Genomic DNA, 21,603 nt, shown 5'->3' on the forward strand with positions numbered 1-21,603 from the left:
GACTCATGACTTTAGTATTTCTAAATCATGGCGTCATCCCTGAGTTTCAGCTTTATTTGATTAATTAAACCTCTCTTAACAGCGTCCTCTTATTGTCCAACTGCCAAATCCAGAACACAGTTGAAATGTTGATACTCTTATCTAGGTCCCCTTCAAATATTCCAGTGCTTTATGAACTTTTTTACCCTGGATTTCACCTCTCAAACTACACACAGACTGCCCTACGCTTTGGCTGGTGGAGGTTGTTGCAGCCTGAGGGCAAAATCTACAAATACCACTCAGGGCTGAAAAAAGTACTCAGATCTTTTCTGCAGGTTTTTCATGTAACAAAATAGAAATAATTCTCAGGTCTCTACTACTGAAACATTAGTTTAATTTGTAGAAACACTGACACTGATTTTATGGATTTTATGTTTGATTTTATGTATAGTTTTTCCATTAATAAAACACAGAGAAACTGACACAAAACTGTCTGGGAGCGCTGCAGCTGACGCCATCAAAAGCATCGCAAAAGTGGGAAGAAGTCTGAAAAAGGCCCGGCAGCCTGAGATCAACAGCAGAATCGGAGACATTTGTAAAGGTCTCAAGTAACAGAAGGCTGAGTGCAGTAGACATTAAGCCTCAGCTGAATGAGAGTCAATGTGAAAATCACAAAAACTTCAGCAAAGCAGAGAAGATTTCATCAAGCATGAATAATGAGCTGGAAACTTAGCGAAACAGTGCTGAGAGGCGAGATGGACAGCTGCAGTTCTAAACTGCTGCTGCTGTTACTTTCCTTTCGATGTGGGAGAGAATGGAAAAACATGCGAGAAATCCACAAAAATCTAAAATAAGACATCATGTATTTGATTAAATTTAACTGCTTGAACATTAATGTTGATGTTGATCTTTAATGATTTGATCCTGCAGTGCGTCTGTGTTTGCATCTTGACTTCACATATGACAGAGATCATAGATGAGCAGATGGAGAGTGAAACGAATGCCTGGGGTCGTACAGATGAAAGGGGAAATATCTGGCTCTTTGTTTGATTTCTGGTCACAGGCTTTTTGCCATCTTGTTCTGGGGGAGTAGTATTCAGTTAGCTTGTGTGCTGAGAACCCATGGATTTTGGTCTATTGTTTTGATTTTGTTGGTCCAGAGAACGAAGCAGTTGGCTGAAAGCTGCACTGTTACAGCTTCACAGCAGTTAAGACTAATAGGACGCCTTAGAACGGACATCCCAACTTGCTGTCCCGTTAGATGAGTCCAGTAAGTTGACCGATGGGTCTGATGAAGGTTTGATATCACAGGTTACAGGAATGACTAAAAGCACTAGACATGTATGTGTGTTAACAAAATCTTATGAAATACTGATCAAAGGCTCAAAAGGCTGGAAATGGTCAATTCAAACAAATAAAAATAATTTTCCTGGTTAACAAAGAAATTAAATTGTAGTCAGCAATTAAACTATTATTTTAAAGTAATTAGTGTTTATTCTCAGTGGGATCATTGTCATTCCCAACCCTGATCTGATGATTTGATTCAGTGCTAATGTCACAAATATTTAATGGAGCTTTAGAGAAACTGGCACAATTTATGTTACATTTTAGAAAGTACTGCATCAATCATCTAACCAAAGTTAAAGCTAAAGTTAATAAAATAATAGATGAACTGACCTGCTAATGTCAATTTTGGGTCATATATTTTCTGTCGAGTATTATTCTGAAGCACAAAATTATGAATGCATGTTTACCAAAAATTCTCCAATAAAAACCACTATTCAAATAGCATGAACAGATAAAGGTCAGTTGCTAATGAAGTCCGGGAAAAATGACCTGTACTATAATGGCAACATGGTAAATTCAGTATAATGTACATTTCCACAGCACTAATTCCATCAGTGCAACAACAGTCCTGTCATACTCACCACTCTGCTGCTCCGAGTTTCTCTTCACTAACAGAAATACATTTTTATTTACCCGTCGATTCCAGTTCCTCCTACTTTGCTGTTTTCTCAATTGCTGTTAGAATAGTCTGAAACCCAACACCTGCAGATGTTTCACATTAAAAGCCTACCAGTAAAGGCCGATTTTATGCCCTTTGAGCGGCTGCAAAGCTTTTAATGTGAAACATTTACAGGAAGTGTCGAAAGTTAACAGCAGTCTAAAAAACAGCAACGTTGAAGCAACTGGAATGAATTAGTGAATGTAAACAATAAGTTGGTTAAAATGAGCCACAGCGACATGACAGGACTTTGTGGAAATAGTGAATTTATCAAAACAACAGTTAGACATGGAGGAAGTGTTGAGTTTGCATTGACAGCAAACACCAAAAACAACAAATTTAAAGAGGAGCAGATAAGAAAACAGAAAAAGATCTTATTAAAATATGATAAACATCAGCAACTTATATTTAACTTAGATTTAGTTGTCATCTGGTGTTTATGAAGATACCTGTCGATTGTTTTGGGACTTATGGCAGATTCATTTTCAACACACATTTAACTTGAAACCATCAAGTTTCTATCAAATCCGTCATGTTGCTTCCAAAAAATAGAACCGAGATTACATCTTGTCACAGACAGACGCAGGTGTGCTTAGGAGCGGTGACGGTACATGCTCAGTGTGGTGAATCAGCCCTGGATGGAGAGGAGAAAAACAATAGGGGGGGTATTGATTTTGAAAAGATTGCAGCCTATCAAGCAAACATTCATCAAAGTGTGCTCTGTGATGAACTGCCAACCTGGCCACTATGAACATTTATTTCCCAGCTTTACAGGGCAGTAGGTTGGAAAGTGGAATTCAACATGACAGAAAGGCATTTCTAAGGTCACTGAAGCGTCTGTTGAGTAGTTATCAATAGAACTTAGATTAAAACTTTATTGTTCATTGAGGGAAATCTGATTGGCAGACAGAGGTAACAATTTAAAAAACACAACAAGAACCAATAATAACTAGAAGGCCACTCTGAGAGCGCAGACCTCTGCCAAGGCCAATAGTCCAGTCTTCTGATATGCAAATCTGCAAGTGCAACCACCATATATAAATGAATGTCTGGATATATTCCCAAAACTATTGCTACAGCTGGAGGAAAACGTTCCCTTCATTTTACTTGGTTCACTGCGGCCTCTCTGCTCTGCTCTGCTGTCCGCTGTCCGCTGTGTGTGTGTGTGTGTGTGTGTGTGTGTGTGTGGGAGCTGAGCCCCTACATTCCTGATTGCTTATTTCTTACATACCTGCTGCATTTGGTGATGTTTGCGGTGGTTGTTTTGCTGCATGTTCAGGCTGCACCCTTACAGGGCTAACCATGACTTTAAAGTTGTCTTTAATTGTTCCACTAAATGAACATCTGATTGATTCTTTTTGCAGCTAAAGCACATGACTAGCTGATGGGTAGACTTTCAAATAATGTCTTTGACTTCTTTGCACCACGACACAGATCTAATAAAAGTTTAATCCCTAAATATAAGTATATAAAAACTTTCTCTGAGCTATTTGTTGATACCTTTATGAATTTATGAATTCTGGGTGCAATGCAGCATCTGAGTTGACACTGTCCCTGTTTGCACTCACACTGCAGCTTGGTTATTTCCTGCTGTCACTGTTTGCTCCCTGTACAACTATTTTTCAGTTTATTATATCAACAGAACAAGCTGATTTGAAACTGATTTCCTATATTCACGCTGTATATATAGTATGTGCTTGTGAACACACGCACGTACTCTGGATGAACAGACCTCTGCAGGCCGAACAAACAGAAACAGCAGGAACACCATTTCTCAACTCTGCTGTAGAAGTGAGGACTCTCATTGTTACAGATACATGCCAGAAGTCATTTTTATTTTATAATTTATACACTCTCAGTTGAAAGAGAGCAAAGTGTACTTACAACTCAGAAGTGTACAATTTAGAAGTTTAGCAGAAATAAGTATTTTTTTAAATTTCTGTAAAGCAAGCAGAAACCACCGGGACGGTTTTACCTCCAACACTGGTAGCACGAACAGATATGACTTTTTCAACCTAAACATAATTTTGGCCTGTTAGCAGCTGTGAATATGACAGGGTGGTCCCCTGCCTGCTGGTTTCTTTGTATGGTTTTGGTGACAAGTGATGATGACAACTGTGATGTTGGCATCAACCTGTGTACTTCTTTCTACTTACTGTAGCTTTCTTTCATTGCTGTAATTTTCTGTATTTATTATTCATTGACCATCAGTCCCAGAGCAATGCAATCCCGCCTGCTGTCTGACAAAGGCTTGTTCATGAACCGATTGGTGTATCTCACTATCCGTCAATGTAATAATAGCTCTGGTCCTCAGGAGCAAAATAAGCTATCATGCTTGGTTGAAATCCCTCCTTATGTGTTGTCATGGTGGTCCAAGCAACGTGTGTGTCACAGTTTGGTTGTGTCCCCATTCTCCTTAATGGAAGAAGAGGCCGTAAAGAGTCGACTGAATATTTATTGTGTTATTTATTGGTTATGACGCTTTCGTAAGTTTTTCACATTCTAGATGTTAACACTTGACCCCTGCAAAGTCAGAGAGTGTAGTGACATGGTTTGATCGTGAGTAAAAGCTGAGTAAAGTTACTTTGAGTAAAGGTTTGTTGTTGCACTTCATCAACTTTTGCCTCATTTATTCATTGGTTCCGATGCTGCTGTAAGCTCACAGCTGCTGTCAGTTTCACCAAAAACCTTACAGATTTCTCTCATATTTGACACATTCAGAATTCTGATAAAATGCATTTTGAAAAAGAAATTTTCTAGGCGAACCTAAAGTTTACATTTATTACATATTGTATAATCCATCAAGAAATCACATTTCTTTATTTTAATAAAGTACCTCCTTTTTTAAGCTAATAAGAGACTTTGAGAGGCAGATACGTGCAAATAGAATATTGAAGCTTTACTATTTACTGAAGCCCTTAAAGGCAAGATTTCAGATATACAGTATGAGCTGGACTTGATGGAGGCCTCAGCAGACATTCATCCAGATGAATCACATGACGTAAGTCACATGACGTAAGTCAACTACGTAACATTATTTAACTTTAAATAGTAGTCAACAGTAGTAAATAGTCAACGTTGACTTGGTTTCACACAGGACACGAACCCGCCATAATTACTACGGCCGCTACAGGTCGCGACCTAACAATAAACATAAATATGGGTCGTAATAAGCTGCTTTCATAATCGACCTATATGGCCGTTTTTCTGGTCAGGACGGGCTGCTTTTTTTGTATCCAAAATTAGCAACAGGCTCAGTGGTGAATCCTTTCTTTCTTTATATGGTGATAGGGGCAACGTGTTTTCAAGAGCCAAGGACACAGGAGATAAAATTTCTTAGTTGAGTTCCATCCTTCCAAACATAAAAAGCTTTGCCCCTTGAGAGGAGATGATGGGAGCACATATTCTGCATCCTCATTAGAAAGCAGGCTCTCTCCCCTGTTATGTCTTAATCACACATCTACATCTGGATGAATGTCTGCGGAGGCCTCCAAGTCCAGCTCACAAGGGGCTTCTGAGTCATGTGTGTCAGTCAGGATCATTTGAAGTGTTGGAGTAGACTTGTTCCAGACCTCTGAATCCACTGCCCAGTTTTCAAATTTATACAAAGGATTGACAGATCTACTTCATGCCGCAGAAATTCAGTATGTTATAAAGGTTTGATTGCATTTTGGAAGCTTTTTCTCAGCAGAGTCACCTCATCATCTTCTTTCCCTCTTTGATTGTTTGTGTTCATCAGGGCTGAAGATTGTCTAGTGGGGACGGACCAAGTAGAAGAACCCCAGCATGACTTTGAGATGGGACAAAGACAGTCTAAAACACACAAGGTGAGTGTATTCAGATAAAACCAATTTAAAAAAGAGCTAGTCAAAAATATTTAACATGCTAAAACAACAAAAACCAACTTATTCTTAACACTAAAACACAACCTCTGAAACGGCCATGAAAAACTCTGAAAACAAAGACACCACTCGAACAAAAATACATATAATGTGTAAAATATATATCCAGCAAACAACACAAGCAGTCCGACTATCACACGAGTTGAAAACAAAAAACCAGTTTAAGCAAATGTATTCAGAAAATAAAAAAGGACAAAGTATTATATGTCATTACTCAATCTGTCTGTTTTAAAAGTCAACTGTATTCTGCTCCCTCGTCTATCTTTGACCTAATGTACTCACCGTGGCTGTGCGCTCAGGTTGAAGACGTGTTATTTTCAGTGATGGAAAGTACATTTACTCTGTACTTACAATTTTGAGATCTACTTTTACTTGTTTCCATTTTATGCTTCTTTATACCTCTACCCCACTACATTTATTTACTAGTTTATAATGCCTTATTGTAAATTAAACTACCCAAAAGTGTATAAAGTAGTTAGTGTACAACGTTAAAGTGCTTACATGTCAATACATCAGCAGCTAGATTTCCATCCAAATGTAGAGCAAATTTTAACAGAATTTTGAGAAAATCTGCAAAAGAAAATGTGAATTAATGCGCATTTGCATCCACTACCGCTATGCGATTATTAGGAGTTGGTTCGCTAATTTTCCAGTCGGGTGCCATTAAACCATTGCAGAAGAGACAAGACGACGTAATTAAATGGGTGCCAGTCAATCCTCAAACGCTGAAATAAAATGTAGAAAACACAATGTAAATATGGCGTTTGTTTGTTTCATGTATTAATTGGAGGAAGGTTAAGGCCTCATCGCTCCACACAGATCTGATGTCGTCGTCTCTCCGGTGGACGTTTAAGTCACATACTTGAAGTACGTCATGATTTTTTTCGCCAAGTGGGTTTCCATTGCACTCCTTTGTATTTTGCTCCTTTGCATTCCCTCGCAAGATGTTGTGTGTTACCTCGCAGTACTTCTTCCATTCCTTCGGTGTCATGTCTATTTGGAATGGAAGGTAGTGTGGAGATTCTCAAGTGAATGCATTTAGCATTGTTTATGGACACCTCACCTCATATGATGCCCATTGCAAAGAAGTTATCAGACAGAACATTATCAAACCTCTGGGTGGGAGCTGTATGTATAAGGAACATCAATTATTGCTCCACACTTACAGCAACAGAACTGCCAAAACCTGTTTCAGCCCTGAAGGTTACTTTAATTTGTTTTGTGCAGAGGGCCCTGTGGAAAAACACGAAAAGCTTTCCATCTTGCGTTGCGTTTCTGTGACAGAACCATTTCAGTCACCTTCTTGTTTGTTGCTTTTTTTTGACTCGTACAACAGCGTGATCTCATGGGATGGCGTATAAACAGCACGCCGCTTTTCAGGACATGTCGATGCATTTTAAGCTTTTCACGTCATTTAACGCAGTTACAGCCGCCACGTTTCATGAGTTTTGGACGTGCAGACCAAACCTTCGTCCAGCATGGTTAACATGTAACCATCCTTTTCCACCTCAGCCAAGCGTCAAAACTTTTTAGCTATGTTTTGAATTTTTTGAATTTTCGGTGTTTCCACGGTGAGATTTATTTATGCGCAAATTGAAAATGCCATTGTGGTATTACTAATTTTACTTTAAAAGATCTGAATACTTCTTCCACCTTGGGTTATTTCAATCACCAGGCAATGATGAAAATAAAATCCAGGTTTTTCCTGTTCATTGTCACCAGGTGTGTGTGTGTGTGTGTGTGAGAGTCAGCAAAGATAAATGTCAGCCATTTAAGAGGGTCTAAATAGTGAATTCTATATGAATAAAGTAGACCTATAATATGACAGCCACAGTATTTTGTGTGTGTGTGTGTGTGCGCTCCTGTGATTTGATTGGCACATGTCACGCACGTCTGCCAGCGAGAAAAAGAAAAAGGAACATTTAAATCACGGTTATTCATGCCCCGCTGCTCTGTTTAATGTCTCACCGAGATCTAATTACAGCCGCTCTGAATCTCGCTCCACGCTTTTAATTAACACGCCCAAAAAAGGGAAACGGAGCAAACATGTAAAATTAATTGAATGGAATTTGTAATTCAAAGTGCAAGTGAAAGGAGGAGAGGAGATCAAATACAAGTCCGTACTTTTAAGAGTTGGCTCCCGTGGGGTTTCCCATCCTGTGTTTCAAGGTTTGTGTGTTGTGATCCACAGAGGGGCCACGGCCTCCATTTTCAAAACGAGGCATCAGAATTAAGCCTTATATAGAGCAGAATAATGAATTTGGATTCTTGCTGGGAGAAATAGGCTTTTAATAAGTGAGGGCTGGCAGAGAGGGCCACTCTCAAGGCTGCAGAGTCTGGATTAATGCGGCAGGCAGGAATCATTTATAGAGGATTCACTCATGCTCGTACACTATTGATTTCACCCAACGGGTTCACACACACACACACACACACACACATACAGACACAAGTTAAAGGACTTTATTCCATTTAACTTGTTTTTCCAAAGAAAGTTAGTTTCATTTTTCAATAACTCTGGTAGATGGTAGATGACTTTACAATACTGACATGAATAAAATAGTCAAACCCATCAATAGATGGTGCTTTGAGAAGCCTATGAAGTGTGTTGGAAACATAAACATATCTGGTCACTGTTTTAAACTCAAAACATCTACCCAACAGTGTGATTAATATGGTTATCAAGCGATCAATGTTGACACCATGACAAACTCAGCATTTCGTGATATTTTGACCTGTTGCCTATATTTTATAGCTACATTATGTCTACAGTTCAGTCATGACTCTCACTTTTGAAGCTGATGTATTAGTCAAAGCTGATGATAAACACATTTGTTTTAGTCTTAGTACAAATGCTGAAGTATAGCAACCAATAACCAGTGTTGGAAAACATATTCCGAGCTTTTCTGAAGTAAAAGTAGCAAAACAACAAAGTAAAAATAGTCAATAACAATTAATTGTCCTGCATTCAAAATGACTAGTATCTTAAAAATGTAATCACAAGTAAAGGTTCTCATTATGTAGAATGGCCCTTTCAGAGTGCTATAATATATAGTAATGTATTATTACTGATGCAGCCCTTAACTACTTTTTGTACTTTTAGTTTAAATTATAGTAATGCTTTATATTTTACAAGCGGACATTTATTTTCAGTGTAATTCTAAATCTTTGCAGTAACAAGTAATTATAATTGCTGTGACGTGGAGTAAAAAGTACAATATTTTCCTCTGAAATTAAGCGAAGCATAAAGTAGCATAAAGTGTAAATACTCAAGTAAAATGCAAGTACTTAAAAACTGTACTTGAGTACAGCACTTTAGTAAATGTACTTTTTTCCAGCACTAGAAAAGACAAAACCGTCTTAAAGGTCTAGTTACCTTATTAGATATCACTGGAAACCTAACCATAATGTATAATACTTTAATGATGAGAAGTGTAGTTATACTCATGGCTATAAACTGTGCAGGAAAGGTTTAAAATTAAATACAGACACTCAAATGTTTGTATTTGAACAAAATATTTTCTTTATTCTGCAAGAGAACTGAATATGGTGGAGCTCCACTGATAAACGTACACGAGTTCAGCTCATAAACAAATGGAGAATCTACAACCAACAAACTATTGAAACCAATACGAGAAAGTAAAGTGAACTGTAATTGGCCAAAACCATTTCAAATGAGAATACCAATAGAAGCCGGCAGCAGGTATGGCAGAGAATAACACTGAGAAAGAGACCAATTACAGTCAGTCAAACAGCTGCACAGGAGGAAATCATCGCCGCACATCCTCCTGTACAAGTCTGTTTGTGGTTCTTCGGTCTTACAGCCTGAATTTTGTCTTTTAAATTTTTCTTTCAAACAGTTGGGTGTTTGGGCCTTTTCACACCAACGTTAATGGCCGCAAAATCTTCTACCACGTTCAAGTCATTTGAATGAAACTGTTGTAATCAGAGGATAGTAATTTTGCATGTAGGTTTTGCATCTTGACACCTTAGAGTCAGAAATTCTTTTTTCTTTATCTAATCAGTTCTGTAGAGGTCTTCTGCAACGTCGAATAATGCACCCGAAGAGCAACATTCGCCAAACTGTTTAAAATCTTTGATCACATTGTTGCAATAAGACAACATTAACTACAGTTTACAGAACATAATCTGTGACATTAGGAAAACTTTTAATAATGAGGACATACATATTCAAAGCCCAATATTCTTAAATAACATCTCCTTATTCATCTGATGTGCCAACAGTCGATGTAGATTTCTATAAAGTAATGGCCCCCTTTCTCAGTACTACGTTATAGCATTAAACAACTGACACAAAAAGAACTGGAACTTGTTTCAGCTGTAAGCAGTGATGTTAAATTTGCTATATTAAATTCAGATCTGAATACATCATAAACAGACAGGTAACAGTTGTTTTTCAAAGACATCTTTTTTTACCATTTTTCTTTTATACACAAAAAACAACAGTCAAGTACCAAATATGCATGCTGGATCTGTACGTATGTCAAAAAGGGGTAAAAGTTTGGGAGGGGAAGGGTGGGTGTCATATACACTTTTTTAAAAATCTTTTTTTTAGTTATTTTTTTTTTTTTTTTTAAAGTTCTTTATTTTCGTATATATAAGAAGCTGTTACTCCTCGAAGCTGTGCTGGGTACTGTGATCAGATAAGCAGTGGTAAGAACACAACACGACTCCTCGTGAGAATCAAACATATTCAAACCTGGCTGCAAATAAAACTTTGCAGGACTGCTTGAGGGCAAGTAGTAGTATTTGTAGTAATAGTTGTAGTACAGGAACAACCGAGAGTTGCTCTTTTAACAGTCCTGGGGTGGTAGTGAGTATAAACACTCAGACAGAAAAAAAAGTGACAGTAACTTATTGTACCTTTGTGTTACAGAGACTGCACCTTTGTTTGAATCAAAATGTACCTTTATTTTCTGAGGTGAACCTAAGCCTGTTTCGTGGAGTTATTTGAGTTACAGTTGAGTTTTCCAAAGTGAAAACTCAACTAAACAGTCTGTAAAAGTAAACTTGACAAAACAGATATTTTGGTTTGTCCCACTAACTCTCCTTAAACTGCTTTTCTTTTCGCCTGTTCTTCGTACTACTACGAGTGAAACCCTGCCCATTCGGAAACACCTGTACTGTGGGGGTGGACACACCTGAGGGAAAACATTTGCCCCTCCATCACGAACTCCTCGCTGACAGAAAAGGGAATATTGCATGTTGTGGTGGAGTGAGACACGAAGGGAAATAGTCGCAGAATAGCAGAAACCTTAGATCTGCGTTAACCAATCACTTAATGCCAAATTTTCGTCCCTGTTGACCTTCCATATTCTGTAGAACTTCCACTTGGTGCTGTTGTCTGAGGTGAAAGTTTTGCCTTCATGATTCACATCATTCTTTTGAATTTGATTTAGGTACTTCTTTTGGAAGTGTCCAAATCAAACATATTAATTTGAGTCAAATCATGGACAGGGTGACATCTTAAAACGCACCAAATACAGAAAGAAGCTAAAGGTAATCGAATCTGTGTCTGTGTTTTTAAGATATGAAGCTCCCGAAGTCCTATAAAACAAGATATCATGTGCAAACTAGATATTTAAAATGTGAAAAATGCATTGCCACCAATTTGAAGAGAACCTAATCTAAAATCCCCCAAAATACATTTTGTGTTCTTGAGATTTCTGCAGGACATTTAGAAAAGTTTCAAATTGCAAACCAAACTAAACTCCAACTACGGTCATCATGTGCAAATATATGAAGTAGCATGAGTGAGAAAGCTGTGCCTTTTGGTAGTTTTCTTTAAAATCCTCAACAGAAGTCAGTTTATATCAACAGCACATAAACTGAAGAGTGCAGATCAAGTTAAATCTTATTGATTTTACCACTGGGACATCATGGAACAAGGATTTTAAAGATGGATCCTTCCTGACATGCCAAAAGTACATGTCTGAACTCTTTTCAACACAAATGAACAGATCAACCAACAATCCTAGCTAGCTGTATGGGACACTCATCCACACAACATGGTTTTATCTTCTGAGTTGTTATAATATAAAGGCAATGGAGATAAAAAAAAAAAAAAACATCACTGAAACATCAATTTCCAATGATCAACAACTGAAGGATTAACAAGAACTGAAATCTTTGGTCTAAATGTTTTGGGGGAAAATGAAAACAGTCAAAGAACAGCGACTCCGACTCCAAACAACCCTTCAAACTGTAATATCTTTTAGCTTTATATATATGATAGATGACATCTCTGTGTAAATGTGACTCATGTTGCATACGCAGACTTCACAGGTAAATATTAACAAAAGTCTCTTGTAGATGATAATGTGTGCAATTTCAGACAAGCCCTCTGTGAAGGAAAAGATCCGAAAATATCGCTGAGAAAAGTTTCAAAAAGCGCCGCCGTCCCTCCTAAAGTAGCTCTACGTTTGCCTGTAACGAATACTGTACATCTGTCATAAAACTCTAAAAACCTCGGCCCTGCTCACCATAAAACAAAAGGGAACTCTTCGTTTTTTGTTTGTTTTTCTTTTAATAAATGTATATTTTCATATAAAGACATTCAACAGTGAGCAATGCAATATTGTTCAAGTAATAGAGTTAGGGCTTTTTGAGTTCCCTATTCGAAAAACAAATCGGCTAATAAAAAAAATAAAATAAACCTTCAGACTGTGTGGTGATGGAGGGGAAGCAAAGACTGTGACATCCTTTTGGTGATGATGCTGTGTCTAAGCTACAGGAAGCCGTGAAGGACAAGCCTCTTGAAGCGAGGACACTACAAAAGTCAAAGTTGTGGGGATCTAACTTAATCGACTGAGAGTGATTTAAGTATCGATGCAGAAAAAACCCTGATTCTTTTTTCAAATCGCTGGCTTTGTTGTGTGGTAGTTTCTACGGTAAACTTGAAACACCTGAGGGTTAATGACCGGAAATGAAGGGAGGCATTAAAAGTCTGCCAAATCGAATGGGCCTGCAATTCCGATAGCACCTTGCGAGTTAGGATCATCTTGTTAACGTTACGGACGAACATGACTGCGGTGCTTAAAAAATAAGGAGAAAAAAAAAAACTTTGGACCCGGACTGATCCTTTTTGTACATTCAAGATTATATCGACAAACCCCGCCTTGCTGTCCCGTTAGTCCAAGAGAAAGAACAAAGACCGTCATCACAGGTGGACAGCAACAGATACAAAACACAAAAAACGCTGTGTCCCAATTCAGAGGCAGATGACTTTAAAGAATGCCGGCTACAAAGGGGAAGGCTAAACCTAGACCTCCGCAAACGAGATAGATTGCAGTTCACCACAGTATCCTCACTAATTCTCGCAATTTCCCGCCTGTAACCACAGTGGATTCTGGTATCCGTATGGGGCGGATACCAGATACAAAAACACTGGATTGGCTATCTGAACAAAAACAAAAGCTAAAATCTTATTGACAAATTTACCCTGAAACATCACGTTAATACTTGGTACAAGCCACAGTTTGTGCGACCTGTCGTGAAGGAAAGCAGTTGGGAAACTGCAGAAGTTTGCAATAGCTTTGGAGGGCTCTAAAATACAAACGTTTGCAGAAACATCATGCTAAATAGGAGAAAAGTGTGTCAGAGCAACAAATATCAATAATAAGAGAGCTTGAGAAAGCTTCAGACAGCAACAAAGCAAAGCCGACGGTGGAGAAAATGGCGACAGTTATCTACTAAATGGTTTTAGCATTTTATCTCTGAAATGGCTGTCATATAGCGCTCAAACTTGTATCTTTTGTCAGACATATACCAAAATGAAGTCAAGTTTGGGTATATGAAAGCCCACAAACTTCTGTCCAAACTTGGACAAAAGAGTCACATTTCTCAGCTGAATTCCAAGGTGGCCCCTGAAATGGGGCACAGCTAACATCCTTCATGCTGCAACTGTTGCGTCCAGCTGTGTTACTACAGTCTCTCCTATAACTGCTTTAGCTAAACGGGGACGGTAGCGAGGGACAACTTGGGCTGGCAGTATGCTTCAAGCTTAATCCAATTTGACCTGTCGCTCACAAGCCAATTGGTTTGTGATGTTTGGCTTTGATTTCTGCAGTTGTTGCTATGTCAAATATATTATTCAACTGCTTGCAGGCTGTATTAACAATTTACTCTTACAATTATGCTAATTTTCATGTAGGTTTGTTTACTTTTTGTTTTTAGGAACTTGCCACGCCCGTCTGTTCCAATCTTGTCTCGGCATGGACGCTGTTACTGTGACTTCCAGGTCTTTCGTGTAAGTACTGTGTTTCCATCTACTTTTTTTTGTGCATTTTTAACTGGCACTGGTAATAGACCAAAATGGAAATGCCATCAATTTGAAAAGATATCACCAAAACGTTTCTATACTTGAAGTGGAAATGTTTCCATTGGCGTTATTTAAACCTCGTCTTTATCAATATGCCAATAGAGACACTGACGAAGCCAATTTTGCTTCTGTACAATGCATAAAAATGTAGGATTACAGAAAGCAGCAACGAAATGTCATGACGACCCAGTGTTACCGGTGCCGTTTTAAATACATGATCTTGTTGCGCCTTCTCTGGAATATTTGCGTAATCCTAGTTGACGGAAACACAAACTGATTTGCATTTTCTGTTGGCAAATTTTCTGAAATTTATTTAAGTAGTTTTACCTCCATTTTGATGTTTAACATGACTGGACAGCAGTCTGAAAACAGGCCAAACTGGATTAAGTACTGCCGGCTTTAGGAAACTGATTACGTGTCCAGTAATGAAATTAAGGGCAGACCGCTTACTATCAATGGCTTTCAGCTCCACAAACCTCGCCTCCCCCGAGTCATCTACCTAATGTGAACAGACTATAACAAGGCCTGGGGTGTGTGGGGGTAGACAACGGTGATACCGTCAAGGGTTACTACACTGTAGGATGTTGAGGAGGACATTGAGACGGGGGTATAGATAAACACATGGTGGGTACAACCAAGGTTGTATCATTCACTCAATGACTCCTCTGCAGCTTCTCAAACAATGGCCCTCTTCCTACAACCTGATGCACTCCTTCAGACGTACCTCTGTGTGTGTGTGTGTGTGAGAGAGAGACATTGTGGTCCATACACTCTGATGCTGGCTTATCATGCTGTGAAAAACACCACAGCTGACAGAGGGAGGGTGGTGCTTTGTCTGACTTTGTAACCAGCGTCGTCTTGTCTTTTAAAAGAGTTTTTTGGTAGATGCCCTCTCAAATGTTATCCTGTCAAAAAACTAAAAAAAAAAAAACTGTATATCAGTGTATATCTCTGTTTTAGAGAAAGGGGGGAGGAGTGAATTGAAAACAGCTGCCTTTGTTTGCCATAAACCAGGGTCAAGAAATCAGCCCTCTTCCTCACCGCTCTGCTAACCTCTAACCTCTTCATTAGGATCTTTAAAATAGCTGCAGATTATCAGACAGGCAGCGACGGGATGACTGTCCTGGGTCCAGGTCCCCCGAGACACAACGTCAACCCCGTTGACCGTCTTAGAAATGTCTCCCCAAAAGGAACTGCCAATGGATGAGCAGTATCTTCGTGACAACAGCCAATCAGAAATACAGAATTAAATTTTTTTAGGAAGAATAGAATGCAACTTGGTTGTGTTGTTCTCTTCAGTTTTTCAAGATATTTTTTATTGTGTGATGCTTCCACTGGTTATAAAGTCAAGCACCGGCAAGAAGTTCTGAGTTTAAAAAACAAAACAAAAATTCACAAAATAAGAGGAAACTAAGCAATCAGACAAACAAAACGGAAATTCACTCCAAAAGCTTCACTGTGCACTTTGATTATCTCTTGGACCTTAGTGCATCTCACTCTCTTCTTGACTGCTGAACTACACAACGCTAGATTGCACGTTCTTTCAAGTTTTCAGTATTTACTTCTAAAGCATGTGTCTTCAGCTCGGGACATCGCCTCCATCTACCTGCTCTCTGTGTTACACATTAAACATTTTATCAAAGCTTATTATTTCTGTAAGTTTTGTAACAAAACACAGAGTCCCAGTTTTTCAACCCACAGTCGTTAGCATATATTCATGTATCTCTCACTCTTTTTTTTTTTTTTTTTTAAACCACACATAAAATGGGTTTCAGGTTCCATGGTTCAGGATTTTGGTGAAACTGACCATTTGTAATCTTTTCTTGTCTTGTTTAAATGTAGCAACATTTGTTACCTCAGCGCTCTGGATGTTATGCTGTGATTTGGTCATAGTGCTCCCTATGCAAGTGTTTAAAATCCAACATTTTTCACAAACTGCCATGGCCTGCCATAGCGTCAGTGGACTTAATGCATGTCCAGCAGTCAAGTCTGCTTGGGGTGAAAATTACGTTTGAATACAATATTTCCACAAACATTTTCAGTCCCGGCAGAAAGACGTGTGGAATCAGTTGCATCTTCAGCGGTATTTTTCTAAGTTATTTTCTCAATGACTCAATTACGCGTTTGGTCTATAAACTGTCAAAAAATAGTGAAAAATGTATAAAAGTCAAATGTGATGTGCTGAAGTATGTTTTAGATTTTGCTGGAAAATGACTTAAAACTATAACTTTAGTTAGCAATTATTCTTCCGTCGATTGACTAATTTATCTACTCGTTTCAGCTTTAGTTTTGACTTTTCCACTTGGATTTACATAGGGAAGACAATCACAGAGTAACGTACAGAGTGCTGAGGTCACAAATGGGACTCGTTTAAGTGCTTCTTACTTGACCATCTGTATTTACAGAAGGTCCTGGTGTTTCTGGTTACGTACCATTTGGTTTTCCAAAAAGGCTATTTGGTGCACAAGCACGTGGCCCAAAACTCGGTTTTATGTGTGGTCTCAAACACACCATTCGTTTGCTTTTCTTCATTCACAAAAAGAAAGAAGAAAAAAAAAAAAAGCCTAAGAAACACACACTACCTGACTCTTTGCCCTCCCCCTCCCTCTCGACACCAACTTTGGTCTCTGGTTCTGATCTGTGACATTGCCATGTACACATTGGCAAAAAATACCCCCCCGCCCCAACAAAGCAAAAAAAAAAAAACACAATACAGTTATTATAAAAGCAAGCCTTTTGTCCTTCTTTCAAGACTACAAAACTGTTTTGTGTCGCTTGTGTGCCCCCCTCCCTAACCCTTCAGCAGCAGTCTACATGGAGGAACACTTCATAAAATAAGTGTCCGTTGTATCGTTATGCTACATTATTTTTGCTTTTCGTACGGAGAGGGACAGAGAACAGACACTTGACATCATCTCCTCTTGCATTTACCACAAACAAAAGGAAACATGAAAACAACTCCAGAAACAAAACAAAAAGGTCGTAATATAATCATCTGAGGTGTTAAATGAAAATAACGGGAAACTAAAACAAAAGTTTTAAAATGGGAATGTTTTGTTGCCGTCTTCGTTGTCATTCATGTGGTTTTTGAGTTTCTGGTAAAAAGTCTGAGCTGGAGTTTAGGTAGCAGCGGGGTCAACCTGAAACTCAAGTTTCCTTCCTTCCTTCCGTCAGTCACTTTTTTTTTTTTTCACATTCACAAACATTTAAAACTTCCTTGTGCAAATCAAGCAGTCTTTAGAAAGAATGCCCTCCGAAATTGTTCTTGTAAAAATATATAACTCCAAGGTGGCTGACGTGTGTGTTGCAGCAAGTGTTTAATTTGTTTCTATCTTTATCGGGTCTGGTGTTCGGGGTCACTTATTTCAACCAATCCCCCTCCCTCCCTTCCTTCACTCTCCCCGTTCTCCCTTCCCCAAGAGGGGGTTGGTTTGTTGTCTATGTGGAGGTGTGGCCAGGCAGGGGTGGGGTTCATCTGCGTCCGGAGGGCATCTGTGCGTAGACGGGGTATGCGAGGCGCACGTTGAGCGAGTCGTTGTGCTGCACCAGGGAGGTCTGGTGGTAATGGAGCACCAGGTCCTTCAGGCTGCTGTACAGGTTGTAGGGCTCAGCGAAGCCGAAGCCGCGCGGTGTGCTGTGGATGACGCAGTGCTTCACTTCACCTTCAACACTGAGGACAAACAGAAGACAGGTTCAATCAAGCTGGCAAGGCAGGAATTTAGATGTTAAAGCATTCAGGAGGGGAAAAACACGATCTTCTGCTGCATGTTAAACATATGCAGATACATTTTAAAACGATGTGTGAATGTTTTCTGTCCGCATTTTCAGATTATTTCCTCAAACCTGCTTTATCCTGTACTCATTAATCCAATAATTGGGTTAATGTGCAGTAGTTAGGACTCTTACAGACACAAAAGTAAATTAGTTGACTGTGTTTTGAGAAGTGTTACACAGAGTATACACCAGTATGTTAGGTATCAACGGCTCTGACATAATGTTCAGTTTTTGTGGATACTGTGTCAGAGACAGGTTGATTACATGAAGTTAGCATGGTTACAGAAAAAGGGTTTTGCTCGTCATGGATCCTCTAGTCGCCGGTTCTTATTACTTTCCTGCCTCCAGTCTCTCTCTGCAGCCTCTCCGTGTTGCCTAAACTTTCCAACAACACATTCAAAAAAGGACAGAGCGACTGCAGCCAGTGGAGATTAAACTCAGATTAAGTAAATTGCTGAACAGATTAAAACTTCTCAGCAGCATTAGTGTTGATACTTGTGATCATCAGACCATCGGTGGGGGAGGGCACTAATAATACAAAGAGGACTAAGACATGGCTTTAATGTGGATGAGGTCCAAATGCAGGAGCAAGCTAATGATTCTCCGAGTTACAAATTATTGCCTTAGAAAACGGTTCCCTGGCTGGTTACCTTAAGTAGGTGAAATTAGAGCGGGGCGGGCAGGACAAGCCTGGTTAATGCTAGATGGGATCCTGTAGAGGTTAATCTTGTGAAGCCAGAACTCCTTCTCGTCCAGCTCAAGAAGGACTGGAGAAAGTCTGCCCAGAAAAAAGAGTGTAAACTAGCGCAGCCTGTATCCGAGGTCAGTGTTCTGATCTGGCACTGTTCTGTTAGATTTGCTAACTCAGCCTTGTCAGAAGCGAGTTACACTTTCATAGCAATAATCTGATGCTTTCACTCAAGTTTTAACTTTGTCACATCATCCAACCTCATTTGTTGGCGACGTGCAAATGTTACAGTACGTGGGCGAGGACCAGCAACGGACTCCATCAATACTCCGTAGACAGTCCACTGCGACTCCAACACTATTTCACCTCTCTGAGCTTGACACGATGGAGGTCTGGCAATAATGTTTCATCACATGACTATATTATATTTATAGATCAAATGAAAACGGAAATGTCTGTTATTGGCTAATCCTGTGAATAATACTTCAGCAAATCAAGGAACGCAGCGAGCTGAACACGCTTCCCATAAAGGCCGAAGACAGGAGACGGCCTCTGACGGCTGTTACTGGAAGTAACTGGGAAACTGTAAAAACCGTATTGGATACAACAAATTCGTGGTCATGGTTGAATTTAGTGATGGTGTTGTCTTGAACTGCATTATTTTGAAAGGTTTTCTAATAGTCCTCATGTATGTAAATGAAGGACTAAATATTGCAAACACCTGTATGATGTCTTGAGGGCTTTGAGTATAGATTACCGTGTGAGTGTAGTATCTCAAAAACTGGAAATTGACATTTCAGATGCACATCACTAAAATCATGTCTTGTGTGTACTCACATTACAGAGCAGGCGTAGCAGCCTTTTTTGCTGCTTTCTCGGATGAGAAAGGCTCCGTCCGGCTTCCCGAGGAGCAGCTCCTCCGCCTGCGTCCTGTTCAGGTCCCCGACGAACCAGCTCTTCTCATCGTAGTGAGGCAAGTTATCATCCTCCTCACTCACAAAGTAGCCTCTGCACCCACACATACAGTTACACAAGAGATACATGGAGGACTTAAATCACAGAACGAAATTTTATATTCTCAGTACTTTAAAATCAGGACAAATTAAATTAACACCACAGTTGCTCTGTGCACACAGACATATGTACAATTACAGCATTAACCCCATTTTTGTTTAATCTTCAGCCAAAGGTTTGGCAGAAAAACTCAAAAGTAGAGACTCACTCATCAGTGTTCTCGTTCTTGATTCCTAGCCAGTCGTTAATTCGTTTCTGACGAACTCCTTTGTGATTGAGCCAGCTAGAGAGAGAGAGAGAGAGAGATATCCATTACTACTACTAGGAATCGGTTTAAAAGGCTAATTTCATTTACAACATTGTTTATGGTGCAGTGAACAAGCATGAGACTAAACAGAAATCAAATTAGCGAGCCTCCAACAAATGTCTTCTCAGAATGAGGCCAGCTCTGCTGAAATGTTGTTCAACTCGTTCCTAGAAATAAAGCAAGAAATCTCCAGCTGAACCTTCAGTAAAAGGAAACACGAGTTTCCAATCGAGCAGCCTGAGCCACGACTGTGTTGTTGGGCCTTGGGACTAAAATGTGTCCTGGGTGATAGGATGATATACTGTATATTGTGAGATAGAAAGGTGTCAAATATCAGAGATTTTGCTTTACAGTGTTATAATATCTGGCTTGATTTGTCGGATAACTCCCTGGATTAGCCAAAACCATATATTTCTAGGTTTGGTTATTTAATTTATAAACTGTTTCTCCACTGACTTTACAGAAAATTGACTAGATCATAACATATCAGTGGTTCCCAACCTGGGGGTCGGGACCCCTAAAGGGGTCACAGGATTTGCTTTTGTCTTCTGGTTACCTTTACTTCTGGAAACTGTAATGTAAACAAAAACGCTGCTTTTCTCTATTTTATATCATTGCAAATTTAATATCTTTGAGTTTTAGACTCATTTGAGCGCTGGGAAACTGTGATGGGCATTTTTCAATATTATTTTGACTGATTAATCGTTTTGTCTATACAATCAATAAAAAATAATCAACAGAAATGAAAAATGAAATCACAGTTGTGGGTTCAAACATGAGTTAAATACACATTCACAGGAGCACACCCTACACAGGGTTTGGGGGAAAACTAAAACCACTTTGTTTCTTCAGCCCGCAGTCCGGATTTTGTTGGTGGTTGGGTTTAAGCATTTACTTAGTATTGACCCACCTGAGTTATACATAATCCTGCTTCCATTAAACAAGCCCCTACATTGTCTGGATACAAGAGACTGGGTCTGAAGACAGCCTGTGAGTCTCATCCACAGGCATCTTGTAGCTATTCTAGTTTTGATAATAAACAAAGTGTAAATTAACTATATCACCCTCCTGATCTGACAAACAGGACTCCAGGCAAGATGTTTTTTTCCCAGGGCCATGGTTCATCAATGTATTTCACACTCTGTTTAATGAACTGAGTGTGTGTCCTCTGAAGTCCTTGAGTCATGCTCTGTGTCCTAACAAGATGATGTCCCATGTCTGCTGTACTCAATCAATTATGTCTTCTGTACTTACACTAAATACTGGTCCCTGATCTTGCGGAGCTGTATGAGGTCAGGCTTCAAGCTGTTCATCTTTTTGTCAGTCTCGCGGTTGTCCATGGCTTGTGTCTTCAGGTCCTGCTCCAGCCGCACCTTGCTGTCATGGATCTCTCCGAGCCGAGACTTGAGCTTCTCGTAGTTCATCATGATCCGCTCGATCTCCTTGTCGTTGCCCTCACGGCGAAAGCGCTCGATGTAGTCCTTGCTGTAGCGCTCCTGTGTGTGGCACTGCTCCTCGAAGATCTTGATGGTCTCGTTGAAGGCTTCGATGGCTGTCCGCTTCATCTGGATCTCCTGAGGGAGGAGAGAAAAG

At 39.4% G+C, this 21,603-nt stretch overlaps 1 protein-coding gene and 1 long non-coding RNA gene across 5 annotated transcripts in view; one reads left to right on the forward strand and one right to left on the reverse strand.

Annotated features, from left to right (window-relative positions):
- Nucleotides 1-19,662, forward strand: part of LOC122877581 — a 66,354-nt gene extending 46,692 nt beyond the window's left edge. Inside the window, exons 2-4 of the long non-coding RNA XR_006378288.1 lie at nt 5,724-5,811; nt 14,083-14,155; nt 19,534-19,662. This is a non-coding gene — a long non-coding RNA (uncharacterized LOC122877581). The remainder of the gene's footprint in view (nt 1-5,723; nt 5,812-14,082; nt 14,156-19,533) is intronic.
- The window catches only part of pik3r3b (phosphoinositide-3-kinase, regulatory subunit 3b (gamma)), a 226,430-nt gene continuing 220,338 nt past the window's right edge, over nt 15,512-21,603 (reverse strand). For all 4 annotated transcript variants that reach the window (XM_044199321.1, XM_044199320.1, XM_044199322.1 and 1 more), the window contains 4 exons: nt 21,265-21,584; nt 19,912-19,986; nt 19,527-19,697; nt 15,512-17,897 (listed from right to left, as the gene is read on the reverse strand). In XM_044199321.1, coding sequence (XP_044055256.1) covers nt 17,699-17,897; nt 19,527-19,697; nt 19,912-19,986; nt 21,265-21,584 — 765 coding nt within the window. In that variant the 3' untranslated portion in view covers nt 15,512-17,698. The remainder of the gene's footprint in view (nt 17,898-19,526; nt 19,698-19,911; nt 19,987-21,264; nt 21,585-21,603) is intronic.

Source organism: Siniperca chuatsi, linkage group LG6, assembly GCF_020085105.1.
Source record: "Siniperca chuatsi isolate FFG_IHB_CAS linkage group LG6, ASM2008510v1, whole genome shotgun sequence".
NCBI classification, from domain to species: Eukaryota; Metazoa; Chordata; class Actinopteri; order Centrarchiformes; family Sinipercidae; genus Siniperca; species Siniperca chuatsi.